The sequence below is a fragment of the Vigna unguiculata genome, chromosome 6 (genome assembly GCF_037176805.1).
Source record: "Vigna unguiculata cultivar grain cowpea cultivar isolate G323 ecotype 2 chromosome 6, ASM3717680v1, whole genome shotgun sequence".
NCBI lineage: Eukaryota > Viridiplantae > Streptophyta > Magnoliopsida > Fabales > Fabaceae > Vigna > Vigna unguiculata.
The window spans coordinates 36,897,838-36,911,205 of NC_140797.1; the positions used below are offsets into that span (position 1 = coordinate 36,897,838).

Sequence of the window (13,368 nt, forward strand, 5' to 3'; positions counted from 1 at the left end):
ATTATTATTGCTACACTTGGAAAAGATTCAACTGAATGAGAGAAGATTCTTATTGGATTGTTTTTGATAGATAGTGAATAAATATTTATTATCCAAAGATTGCATACGACGTCATGAAATTCTTTAATGGAAAGACTTTTTATAAGTAGATAAGGTCATTATCTAATTTTTCCGAAACACACTTATAATAAGAATCGAGTGATAAGGTCATTATCTAATTTTTCAACACACGTTATCCTATTATAGCTTATCAACTATATTTTCTCTTAAATCAACAGCAACCTTAGAAGAGAATCAAAAGTCTATGATTTGAACAGCAAATAATCACATAAATTTACTTTTACTTGAAATTCAAAGGTTGGAACATATCATATTTTGTGGGTTTGTGTGATGTCAACTTTAAAAAGTAATTATAAAAAAATGTCTTGCACTGTGAAATCATAATATACAAAATGAGTTGTAAATTTGTTAGTAGATAAAATTAAAACAAAATTATAAAAAAAATTAGGGATGTGAAATATTATTCAATCATACTTTATTGAATTTAAGATATAAGTCTTAAAGAGCAAATGTTTTTTTTTATTAGATCTACGAATATTTTATCTACTCCAATACAAGTTAACGAGTATGTTTTAGAATTTTTAAAATAGACTATACAAGTATAAAAGATCTTTTAAATGTCATTATATTTGAATTAAAAAATGTTGAACTTGATATTAATGATATTAGAGGACAAGACAAAGACATGATAATGATCTAATATGAAAAATTAGGGTGTGAAAAAAAAAAATCTTAATATTAATCCTATATCATTGTATACTTTATGTGGTTGTCATAATTTAAAATTAGTACTTTGTGACATGATTAACTCTTACCATAAAATTGCATCTTTTATGTTTTTTTTTGTTACAATGTGTATATGTACTTTATTTTCCTTTCTGTAAAAAGGTGAAAATTTTTACAAAATTATATACATAATTCTTAAATCGTTGTCACACATGTTAGAAAAGTTGTATTAAAAGTGTGAAAATTGTAAGATTTCAAACTTCACAAATAAGAGATGTTTTATTTGACTTGGCTTAAAATAGTTATGATTCTAAAATAAAAAGTAAAGTTGATTGTTTAACAACTTTTGAGCTAAGAAACTTTGAATTTTTGTTAGACATGAATATTTGGTATGACATTTTATTTGTAGATAATTCTCTTAGTAAGAATTTACATTCAAAAAGATAGTGCATTGATGATGCTATTGAAATTAAAAGATTTTCTTTCATTTTATGAAAAATATAGAAAAAATAGATTTAAAATACATTGATTTTAGTCAAAGAAATTGCTTTTGAAATAGATATATAACCTAATTTCATGAAAATATTGGTCATAGAGAGAAACAATTTGATGAAAATGTAGAAAATGTAATCATTTAAAATTGATTACTTTTTTTACATTGTAGATAAAGCAATTACCATCTTTCAAAGTAAATTTGAACATTTAAAATATAAAGATATTTTTATTTTTTATTTAGTGTTAAAAAAACTAAAGTCACTAGATTGTATAATTTTTAAGAAAAATGATTAAACTTTGAAAAATCTTTGGAACATGATAAATGTTTGGTTTTTGATTGATTGAATGTATTTTCAGGATTAAAGATCTAAAATAATTATAGAATTGGAAATTGATAAACCAATTGACATTCTTAATTATATACAAACAATAGATTATTTTCATACGCATATATAACTTATAGAATAATGTTAACAATTTAAGTATCCATTGTTTCGGTTGATAAAAGTTTTTCAAAGTTAAAGATAATAACAACTTATTTAAGATCAATCATGTCTCAACAAAAAATTAAATGGATTGGTCTTATTATCTATTGGAAAAGAAATATTAAATAAAATTAATTACAATATTTTAATAAATAATTTTGCATCCCAAACAGTTCAAAAAATAAATTTTAAACCTATGATACATTTTAACTTAAATTATCTTATTAGTAAATAAAAAGACTTCATTCTTAAGTTTAACTTAGATTTCTCAAACTCCTGAGTCATCCCTACCTTAAATACATGTTTAATGATTGTCTAAAATGTTTTCTAACATAGTCACTATAATGAATGATTCACATAAAGATGATCTTTACATTGATATGTATGTGAGTATTAGCCAAAGCAATGTTTGGATGCAATGTTTTAGGTAACTTGTTAGTAATGTTAATGTGGGATAAAGTCATGATGTCATGGTAGCACCAATTGAAAATGGTCAAATTAGGTCACATAATATACAAGTGAAGTAATAAACTCAAAAAATAACAAATTTTACCAAAATAGACTCTAATTATAATATTGATACCAAGTTAAAAAAATGAATTTTAAACATAATTTCACCTTCTAAACCTCACTTGTAAAATAATATTTACAATCACTTAAATATATATTATAAATTGATCTTATTTCTATTTGAGATGAGATTTCTAATATATATATATATAATCTGACATTAAAAAAGTATAGTAGTAAATAAGAAAAAAAAAGTTAAGTCTGATCTTTTGAGGATAAGGACACTGAAGAGATGCTACTGAGGGTTTTCATAAGATTGTTTTGATGAGTTTGTACGTGAGGTCGATGATGAAAACGTTGATCATCCTATGGACCCAATAAAGATGTTTGTGTGATTTGTTCATATTTTTTCATCACTAACTCCTTTAAAGTTTTTATTTAGGTCTTTAAAATTGGTAGTTTTGAAGGTGGACAACAAATGAAGGGTTTCAAACCATTTTTCAGGAGAATAATTACCACCTCTTTTTAGAATACGTTCCATTACTGGAAACAAACAAACTCCTTTGGTAAGAACACAGATATCGTAGAAACAAACAATATTATATTTATTGGTTCAGATTTCTCCATTCTTAACACTGTCATGGACTGTGGTCAATAACTGCTTTGTGTGACCCATATCAGAGATAGATAATGGGGTGTGACACAGCAAATTATTTAAACAAATGATCTTTTCTCACCACACAGAACCTTACAACTGAACAAAGTTAGGGGAGTTTGTTAAGTCAATAAAATCAGTAACAGATGAAGAAACTCTTCTCTTTTTCCTGTCCAAAACACTTCTGCAAGTAGGAGAAGGGGTGGACAAATCAACAATCTCAGCTTCATGAGGCACAACAAATATTTTGCCAATACTTCCATTTGTATTGGCTGCCAATGTAGCATCCGATTGTGCTGCTGGTTCACTCAAACCAGAATCACTTTTATTCATCACATTCATAAACTCATCTTCTTCAATGATCTCTATTCTTTGTAATAAAGTTGTTGTTGTTGATGATGATGATGATTTCTTCATCAGTGGTGTTGTAGAACTAATCTGTAGGTGCTGCTCTTGTGAAGACAATGAATTACCTGATGGTTCTGTTGCTTCAGATTCTTTAATCCACTCAAATGCTTCATTAATCTTCTCCCCGTGGATTTGATTTTTTGGTGAATCAGGAGAGTCTAAGTCATCACTCACATCCGGAACAGAAGCACTAGCACTAGTATTGTTATTATCGTCCAATTCTACATCATCAATATTATCATCTTCATTCTCTGACAAACCATTGATACTATAGCATGGAAGTTCATCCAGTGAGCCAATTTTGGTCTTCATGTGTGCTGGCAAGCTCGGACAAGCACCACAGTGTTTCATGTACTTAGTGGAGAAGAAGTTCACAGTGATATTCATGCTGTGATGATTTATATCATGTCAGCATCAGAAACCAAAAATCATAGGACCGTTCCAGCAAAAAAGAATGTCAGTGATAGAAGAGACAGTACCTTTGCCATGATGGAAGGGTGAGCATTGTGTATGCAAGTTTAATCTTGTTGCCAATTCCTGAGAGGGATTTAAATTCCACTGCTGCCTTCCTTACAGCTAAGGATTCAACAGGGTGCTGCCAAGCCCATTCAAACTGCAAATCCAGAATCAAATTGACACAAAAAGCATTTCCTTAAAATTTTGCATTTAGATAGCATAATACATTTGCTTTCTACTTGATCCAATCATACCAAACTTCTCAAGCAACCAGACCAAACCAAAACGAACAGTGTTGAAATCTGAGCTCAGTATCCATATTTTCCACATTCTAAAAAAAGTGATTGTTTAGGTTAACCACAAAATAGAGAGAATTTAAAAAAGAGGGATGTCATGTCAGTTGCCAAGTACATCTAGTAGCAAATTAGTCCCATTGGCATGCTTAGTAATGAGTAATTCTATAGCATTCATACAATATACCTTAATGCTTAGCACTACATGAATTTAACTTGCTCAAGCAACCAACATATCACTTAACTTTGAACATTTTTTAGCCAACAAAGACATGACATAGAAAGCAATATCAGACTCAAACCTGAAGAGCAGAGACATTTGTTGGGAAGCCATAGATACATAAAACCATCTCCCATGGCCTCCTCTTCTTCGTTCTCCAAGCTCCACACCCAATTTCCCCATTGTGTTGCCTGATCCGGCGCCTTGGATTCACTGTAAATCTGAAATTGCATACACGGAAACCTTTTTTAAAAAATAGGTAAATATCCATCATTTATCCCAGAAAAAATTCAAAAATTTCCAACCAAAAAAACAAGTTGAAGCAGAAACGTTTTTAAAGAAATGGTTAAACACCAAAAATTTCTACCAAACTTAGTTTGATTTTTTTTTTCCAGACAAACTAGCAGCAGATGGGGACCATCAGACCATCAGATCATAAAGATACCAACTTGAAATGAACAGAAACCAAAGAAATTGGCACAAGCCCAAAATTTGTATAAACTAAAAATCAAAAGGGGTGTGGATGATTGTTGAATTGAGTAAATCTGTGTGATCACAATTTGATCTTTTAGAAGTGAAAATAAGAGATGAACCCGATGTATGTGTGGCCTTTGTAGCGAGGGCTGAGAGAGGTTAAGAGGTAGCAAGCAAAGAACCCATTTCCTTCACTATCCTCTTCTTCGTTTCGGTTATTGCCATGGTTTTGCAAAGTTTCTTCTTCTTCTGCGGCTGTCACAGATGCAACCCTTCTCTTCCGCATTTTCTCTCTCTAATCAATGAAATATGACCGTTGCCAGATGTTAGATATTCCTATCATATCGCATAAGGTCCCAAAGAAATTGTTAAAATGAAATTACAAATTATGCTTGGAAAGAAAAATACCTTTTTAAAAATGAAAATATGTGCCCTGAAAGTTTGATTTGAAAAAAAAAAAATGTTATGGGCAGCATGGTGATCAATTTCAAATGTGTAATTGTGGAATTTTTTATTTGATTCCAAAATACTATCTTTTTAAAATAGGGTGTGGTGATACATACTAACCTTAATTTAACATCTATAAAATAATAGTTTAATATTAAAATATAAAATAATTTAAGATAAATCAATTAAAAAAATTATTTTTTAATTGATGCTGGAAGGGTGTACAAAAATTAAGAGACGTCCATGTAAAATTTTCCTTCAAATTATTGTTTCTATAAAATCTTTTCCGCCTTATCAGAAGTTTTCTATCTTAATATCTTAACCTAGACAAACTCAAATTCAATAGGAGATACCCCAGAAATGCTAAAGCACCCATTTAAGTGATTTACATAAATTGAAAGTTATATAAGAAGTGTTTAATCGAAGACAATTTAGAAGTACATCTTTTTTTCGTTACGATGAAAAAAATACTAATAAAAATTAATAACGAAGGCCTTTGAATAGTCCATTATATATCCAAAACTTCATTAGAAAAATTGTAATGGAAAGACGAAGAGAGAAGTACTTGAAAATAATTATAACTGTGAAGTAATGAAGATGTAAATTTTCTATTGTTAGTTATATTTGACTATAAGTAAACAACTATAATTTGAGAAAAAACAAAATTGTAACTAAATAAGATATTCGCATTCATATACGTTTAGTTCAGAGTAAATCATCAATTTAATTTTTCAAATACTAAAAACAAATAAAAGCTGTTAATATTTTAAAATACTCCTTCCATTATTCTTAAGTTTCAGTTGAAAACAACACGATAACAAGGGTAAAAACTGTACTATGGATCAATCAAATAATATTTTCTTTCCAACAGGTTTGGAAACATGCCACCGACAATCTTTCCTCTCTATTTCATTTTCAATTTTGATCACTTTTTAACCATCCAATACTTTTCTTGCACTACTAAGCGCAGCCTTAAGGGGGGAAAACCAAATGTTCCAAATGTTACATAAACTTGTAATTCTGGAACCTATCATAAAATCAACACAAATTCTCATCTTTGATAATGATTTGTGACAATCAATGCAAGATGATCTAACATTTGATATGAAACTGCTCTCCAGAGATAGAAATTTTCCCAGTTATAAGTTCTACCAATATAAGACCATGCAATATTAGTTTCAGATCTTTCAGATCAGGAGTCTATTACATTCCATTTTGCTAACATCTGCAACACTGAATGCAGCATGTCAAGGAAACACAGACCAGAGAATAGACAAATATTGACACTTCGGAAAAAAAGATGAATTCAACATCAATAAGGAATGAACATAGAGTTGTATAGATTCATGCATATACAACACCAGACTCCTCGTGTTGCTAAACAATGACAATGCTTCAACTAAATCTCATTGAATCCAACAAGAGGAAAGCAGAATCACTCGTGAAAAATCAAACCAAATAGTCCCTCAAATATAGAAAGATACTTCAAATTAGTCCTTGAACGTTAGTAAAATACATCGGTATAGGGACTACTTGAAAAACTAAATCGACGGTTTATTCTAAAAATTTTACAGTAGTACATGAAAGAACCCAGCAATCCTGAACAGAAACAGTAAAAACTGAAAAGAGCACACACACACTTCATATACGATGATATACCAAAAGCATATGCTTCATCTTCACTATTATCATTATAATTGCAGTAATGAAGTTTTCATCAATCAAAAAGCAACAACAAAAACACCAACACTATGAACAACAGCTATATGATACACAGCATCCAAATTGACCCCCAAAAATTACAACATCAGAGGCAACGTTGAATCACCCATTTTGGGCCCAAAGAGATCATTGAATCGAACAGGTGCAACAACACACGTCACGATCTCTTGGAAGAGTTAGAGACCAAATGCCTCCACAGATACCGCCCACTAGCCATATCCACGAAGGTCCAGAACCCAGACACTACCAGAGCGCTAACCTGGACCCACACAAATTTAGGGTTACATTAAAAAGACAACGTTTTTGTAAAATTGAGGCAAAAGGGTGAAGTGGGTGAACCTTGGAAGTGGCGTTGGAGGAAGCATCGGAGGAGTCTGAGATTTTGGGGTTGGATGGGACAACTACCGTGTCACCGTCGTCTTCGGCGGTCGGAGGCTGAGATCTGAGGTTCCGGAGGACGAAGAAACCGGCGAGGGTTGCGGACAAGAATACGAGAATGAATCTGAGAGGACACATTTTGCTCTCTGAAGAAGGAAGAAGAATGCGATTGAGGATCGGGCGCGTGTGTGGTGCACACTCTTGGACCCAAGAAACAAAGTCGATTAATAATCATAATTTCCCTTTAAGATAAAACTCATTCGTGTTAGTTTTATTATTTTAATTATTTAATAATTTATTGTGAGTGTCAGTGGGAAGAGTGCATGTGGTTGGTGGGTTTAGATCAGATTAGGAAGTCAAATTCTTTGAAAAATGATTATGATAATAACACTTGCCAAACTTTAATTTCAGCACTTCTATGCATGTTTGTTGAAATTTTAAAAATGCTTGATTTTTTATTTCTGCATTGATGACACCATAAACTTTTATTACTAATCTATACAACTTCTACAAGGTTGTCTAGGAGAATGTGAAGGGGTTTAATGGTAATTTAGTATGGTTCATTTACTTCAACAAATTTCCATTTTGAAATATTACTTCATCATTCATCAAATTAATATAACCCTATTTCTATTTTTATTATGCATTAAAAATTGTTTAAAGAGAAAAAACTGAAGGAAGTAGCATACATAACCTGTTTGAAATTACATTGAAAATAAAATAAAAAATTAAATGCTCTTCATAAGGTTAAATAACCATATTATATAATAGAAAGGAAAAAAAAGTATATCTATTGCTATTATCATCATTATTAATTAGGATGTTTGTTATTATCAACATTAGTAAAATTATTATCATTTCAATTTTACCACCATTAATAATAATATCATCATCGTTATCAACAAATCAATATCGTACAAGAACATATCTTTAAACTATTTTAACACGACAAAAAAATATTAAAAAAGTAGAAGATAGAAAATAGTTTTTCAAGCCAAAAATCACCCTAAACTATAAAGATTAACTTTTGGACTATATCACATTGAACCACCAACAAAATTTGTTTACTTACACCATTTTAAAAAATAATTTCTCATAAATTAACACTTAGACCAACTAATGTTGTCTTTATAATATGACAATTGGATTAGTCATGGTATCCAAATGTCTGAATATTGGACAATTTTTGTAGGTAAATTGGAACTTTCAGAATAGCCACCATCAGCATTAAATTTCAATGTATTACTTAAACTTGTACAAAGATAGTGGCATTCATTCCTCATGGAAAATAATAAATGAATAACCTTTAAATCAAGTGTGGGGCGGCTGAGGGAATAAGGTTAGGTATCCCTTGAAAACTAAGTGGTTACCTGACATGCATGCACTCATTCTTTTTTACCATATAAAATAATGATTTTTAAACAAAAGGGAACCTAAAAAAAGTCACAATTTCTTGCAATGCCACTGAAAATTAGACAGTGAGAGCCAAAAATAAAATAGGTTTGGCCTGCCATGTGGAAAATGAAGTCTGAACTTCAAACAAACAAGTTCAGTTCACCATGGCATATGTGCTGTCTTCAATATGTAACACATCTGCACCAGAAAGAAAGCATGGTTAAGGTTTGAATAAATGAAACACATGATGTTGTTTGAAGCAAGTAGACATTACTACTCTTGATTATTTATGCTTTATTAGTGAAAAATATGATTTGATCATGGAACAAATGTTGTACCAAGTTAGAAGAAAAATGTTATGCACACATGGTGGGGCTATAAGAAAAATAACTTGCAGTAAAAAGAAGAAACAAACAAGATATGAACACCTTATTACTATCTTTTGGCAAATCGAGTAATGTTGGCTAGAACAGTTCTCAAGCTTCGGATTCCTGCTCCAGATTTTGAGCTTACCATCATCTGTAATTGGAACATCCCAAAAAAACCAAAGATTAATCCCAAGCATAGTAAAAAAAAAGTGAAAATAGATTAGTATGAATATAACTGCTTAAAGAATCAGCATACCAGAGGCTTAACTACAGACTTGTTCTGCAAGAGGCTCTGTGATCATGCATGCAGAAACTTGTTAATCTCTAAAATAGAAAGTTAAATTTCAGACACAGTTCATTCGGATGACCAATGCTTACTACCTCTTCAATTTGCATGGCTCGTCGAGCCACATCAATTGGAAAGACCACATCTGTCTTGGTTAATACAATCTGATATTTAGTTTTTGATCTGCAAATTGATATCACTCGTCAAAAAAATTAAGGTAAGACTCTCCAATTTGACTTTACATGACCAGAATTTATGTCACACTTGAATTTGAAAAGAACAAAGGTGCACAACACAATTGCAAAAATATAGCACAACATTGCCTGACACCAATTGCTCATGCATGATTTACCTCTCCATTAATTCAATTAGTTCATGATCTCTTGGTTTCATACCCCACTTTGTATCAATCAGAAGACATACTCGTTTGAGGCCAGCTCTTGTGGAAACATACTCCTTCACCTACAATTTGAGGTTTTCCAGAAATACAGTTGACTAGTGCTTAATATAATGACGCAACAATAATCCATTCTATGAACATTTCTACATAAAATGACAGATTTTCCTCAAAACTTCTTGTAATCTGTACTCTCTTAATCTAAATGAAATTCATTAATTTTCACAAAAAACAGAAAATTTTCTAACATGATTTCTGTCATACTCATGATTGCTTGAAATGTAAAACCGGAAGCACCAACTGACTTTGAAACGAAAAATTGAATTCCAGGAGACGACTCAACTAGTTTAGTGAACACAAAATCAGCTACCACAAATATTTTCATCTTGTCAGGTTAACAAAACAATCCAGAACTGAATTAATGTCCCTGCAGCCCCAGGTCTCTTTCTTGCCCCACTAGTACAATTTTTCTGGATTGGTATAACACAACAATTCAAAAACCAAACATTCGAGCCTGGGAAGACTACCACCTCTACTACAATATAATACTTCAGATACTAAACCAAACATTCTTGAACAACCTGATCAGTGAGAATTGAATATAATTTGCATACTTACAAGTTCCTCCCAAGATTCTTTTACTTCTTCTTTTGCATAAGCAAATCCGTATCCTGGCAAATCAACTAAGCAGAGTTTTGTTCCCAGCTTGAAGAAGTTAATTGTCTGCAGAGTATTTGTCATATGTCAATGTTACCAAATAACATTTTATCTATCAACACTTTATCTTTAAAATATCTACATCTACCAACTTTTAAGAACTAAGGATACCTGTGTAAGGCCAGGCTTCTCTGATGTCCGCACAACCCCCCACTGTCTAGTGAGGGCATTAAGAAGCGATGACTTCCCGACATTTGACCTACCTGAAAGCCAGAAGACAATCACAAATATCATCATACAAACTTACAAACCCCTCTGCTATAAGTTTGTCTGAATTCCCATCAGTTCTTAAGTTTACTATCTACAGATTATGTCCTAGAATGTTTCATCATTTTCACATATTGTGGTATCGAGGGCTCAACAAGAACAGCAAAGTTCTTCTTCGAAGTGTAATGCTAATTTTTTGATAACAGCAATGGAAACAGCTAAAGATAATGAAACCAGGAACAAGGTAAAAATGATCAAATATAAACCTCCCACCAAATAAATGAAACAATGCCACAGTATACATAAACCAAGAAAACAAAATGACAAAGGAATAGACATTAAACAATGGTGGCTTAAAACCTTACCAGCAAATGCAATCTCTGGAAGACTAGGAGGTGGAAATGATGATGAGACCTTTGCCGCAGCAAAAAAATCCAATTTATTCCTAAAAACCTGTCACAGTTAATCAGACCAGAATGCCAATATTAACAGAGGCTTAGTAACAATACTTAAACTTAAAACCATTGCTTATTCTTTGAGTATACATTATTGTTTTTATTGCCTTAAACAAGCCTTAAACAAGCACTTACATTTTCTTCGATTCTCTCTCTTTCTGAACTGCTAGAGAAGGGAATATTATCTAATGGTGCAGAAAGATCTATATTGTAACCTGCCCTTCTTAGGTCAATGGTGCGCCTCCTACCCAAAAGCTGTAAATAATAACCATAGTACAGTGGAAGTCAACACACCTTTGCATTCACAATAACAACGGAACAACATAATCAGCACAACAATCAAAAGTCCCTACTCATACAAATTACATTTTTTTCCACAAAGGATAGTATTGAAGGGCTGGGCTGAATTGCACGAAACTGGGCATTCTTGGACATTTTAGGCTCTTTCTCAGACTCCTTTTTCTTTTCCTTCTCCTCTTTACTTCCTGAAATAAGCTTCGGGAATCAAAGGAAGAAACTCACAAGGTACTGGTGTAAACAGTAAAAAACATAACATCACAAATAAACCACAAACATTTGGTATGTCACAGACAAACAGTACGAAGAGACAGCCAGCATTTGAACTTTAAAGAGGAAACTTGATTGTTTAGGGGAGGACAGTTATCCAGTGATTCTATCCCATAAATGAACAGCACATCTTGTGCATCTTTTTTATTAACTTCTACATGGAAAATACAGACGATAGATAAACAGAGGTCAAGCATGTGACCTCAACCAGCAACTTCAACCAATATTGTATATAATCAGTTTATCAGGACCAGCAAATTCCTAAATTACTGTTTGTGGAAGTATACAAATGTAATTCTGTCAAATATATACATGATACTGATATTTTCTCAACACAAACAATAGAGTAGATGCTCAAAGGTATATAATATCAAGACTAAGAAGACTGCAGGAAAAGTCAAAGTGTTCCAGTGGAATTATATCTTATTGTTTGTGCTCATGAACAACATAAAAGAAGTTTATCTCACTGTTATTTGTTCATATAAGACTAATCATTTAACACATTTTCATATTGTGCTTAGCAGTGTTGCGAATTATATGACAGAATAAAAATGTTCATAATTGTTTGTCTTCATTACATAAACGCAATTCATCATCTCAGTACAGCTCTAAAACTCATCTCATAGCCACCACCATTTGCATATCTAAAACTCATAGATAAGGGTGAATGATTGACATTGTTTTATTATTCAGAATTAAAGCATATATAGTTACCACTTATTAAAACACAAAGTCATTAACAAAGTTTTTACTATCACAACACAAGTGTGATTTCATAATACTTTTTAAAGATTCCAAATCAGATATTAGCATAAAAACAAAGACAGAAGATTTTTCAAATAAAACCGATAAAAAATGCATAGATAGGAAGATAAACTACCTACCATTAACCCCAATGCCATCATCTAGCCTCTTGTTTGAGATATCATGGGGGTCAAGTTTTATCACCCTTTTCTTCTTCTTTGGGCGCTCATCTAGTGTCTCAGCATCATCATGGTCCAATCCCATTTTATCTCTGGCTTTTTTATTGACATAACTCGAAGGAGACACAACTTCATTACTTTTCCTTTTGCCCAATTCAAATTTCTTCTCTCTACTTCTCTTCACCAAACCACTTCGTTGATCATCTTCCCCAACAAATTCCATTTTACCCTCCTCCTTTCCCCTGCCTTTCGGTTTAGCAGTAGCCAAAACGACATTTTCCTTTCTTTCCTTCATCGTGTGAGTCAAACGCTTCACCTTGGAACCAACATTCCTTAACTTACCAGGAACCCACATTGAACGATGGCCACTGTTCCCTTCAACAGGACCATTTTTCACTTTCTTCTCACCTTTCTCAAACAAAGTTCTCTTCTTGGATGTTGCAACACCCTTCTCTAACTTCCCATTTTTATCCCTCCCCTCCTTCGCATATACCCTATTCTTCTTATCAGAAGAATCCAAAGTCTTCAACTTCCCTCTCTCCTCAATTTCTTCACTTAAATGCTTTCCCTTAAAGTTCACCCTTTTCTTCAACTTTCCCTCGGATTCATTTCCTTTACCAAGGGCCCCATTTCTCTCAAAAGAAATTTCATCCTTCTTAGTTCTCAAAGAGTTTCTTGGAATGCTTACTACATGTTTGGTCCTCTTTTTAAGCTTCTGTCTTAA

The 13,368-nt window shown here is 32.1% G+C and overlaps 3 protein-coding genes across 3 annotated transcripts in view; all 3 read right to left on the reverse strand.

Moving 5' to 3' along the window:
• Positions 1-2,857: 2,857 nt before the first annotated feature.
• LOC114186803 (Excinuclease ABC, C subunit, N-terminal) lies at positions 2,858-5,155 on the reverse strand. Its single transcript, XM_028074825.1, has 4 exons — positions 4,902-5,155; positions 4,391-4,529; positions 3,819-3,952; positions 2,858-3,727 (listed from the first exon to the last, which is right to left on the reverse strand). The coding sequence occupies exons 1-4, from the start codon at positions 5,066-5,068 to the stop codon at positions 3,025-3,027; spliced, it is 1,143 nt and encodes a 380-aa protein (XP_027930626.1). The 5' UTR covers positions 5,069-5,155; the 3' UTR covers positions 2,858-3,024.
• A 1,730-nt stretch (positions 5,156-6,885) lies between these two features.
• Positions 6,886-7,571, reverse strand: LOC114187307 (uncharacterized). Its single transcript, XM_028075523.2, has 2 exons — positions 7,291-7,571; positions 6,886-7,210 (listed from the first exon to the last, which is right to left on the reverse strand). The coding sequence occupies exons 1-2, from the start codon at positions 7,465-7,467 to the stop codon at positions 7,109-7,111; spliced, it is 279 nt and encodes a 92-aa protein (XP_027931324.1). The 5' UTR covers positions 7,468-7,571; the 3' UTR covers positions 6,886-7,108.
• A 962-nt stretch (positions 7,572-8,533) lies between these two features.
• Positions 8,534-13,368, reverse strand: part of LOC114186957 (P-loop containing nucleoside triphosphate hydrolases superfamily protein) — a 5,123-nt gene continuing 288 nt past the window's right edge. The window contains exons 1-11 of the mRNA XM_028075041.2: positions 12,606-13,368; positions 11,521-11,639; positions 11,290-11,409; positions 11,065-11,152; positions 10,604-10,695; positions 10,394-10,498; positions 9,731-9,840; positions 9,474-9,561; positions 9,349-9,384; positions 9,153-9,243; positions 8,534-8,922 (exon numbers count right to left, since the gene is read on the reverse strand). The exon at positions 12,606-13,368 is cut by the window's right edge and continues 288 nt beyond it. Of these exons, the coding sequence (XP_027930842.1) occupies positions 9,160-9,243; positions 9,349-9,384; positions 9,474-9,561; positions 9,731-9,840; positions 10,394-10,498; positions 10,604-10,695; positions 11,065-11,152; positions 11,290-11,409; positions 11,521-11,639; positions 12,606-13,368 (1,605 nt within the window). The 3' untranslated portion in view covers positions 8,534-8,922; positions 9,153-9,159. The remainder of the gene's footprint in view (positions 8,923-9,152; positions 9,244-9,348; positions 9,385-9,473; positions 9,562-9,730; positions 9,841-10,393; positions 10,499-10,603; positions 10,696-11,064; positions 11,153-11,289; positions 11,410-11,520; positions 11,640-12,605) is intronic.

Bases quoted from the DNA above. Each gene is read 5' to 3' on its own strand.
- LOC114186803 (XM_028074825.1), bottom strand. From the start codon at position 5,068: ATGCGGAAGAGAAGGGTTGCATCTGTGACAGCCGCAGAAGAAGAAGAA. The intron at 4,530-4,901 runs GTTCATCTCTTA...ATGCAATTTCAG, and splicing joins AAAGGCCACACATACATCGG to ATTTACAGTGAATCCAAGGC. The intron at 3,953-4,390 runs GTTTGAGTCTGA...CTGGATTTGCAG, and splicing joins CAAATGTCTCTGCTCTTCAG to TTTGAATGGGCTTGGCAGCA.
- LOC114187307 (XM_028075523.2), bottom strand. From the start codon at position 7,467: ATGTGTCCTCTCAGATTCATTCTCGTATTCTTGTCCGCAACCCTCGCC. The intron at 7,211-7,290 runs GTTCACCCACTT...GTGTGGGTCCAG, and splicing joins CCTCCAACGCCACTTCCAAG to GTTAGCGCTCTGGTAGTGTC.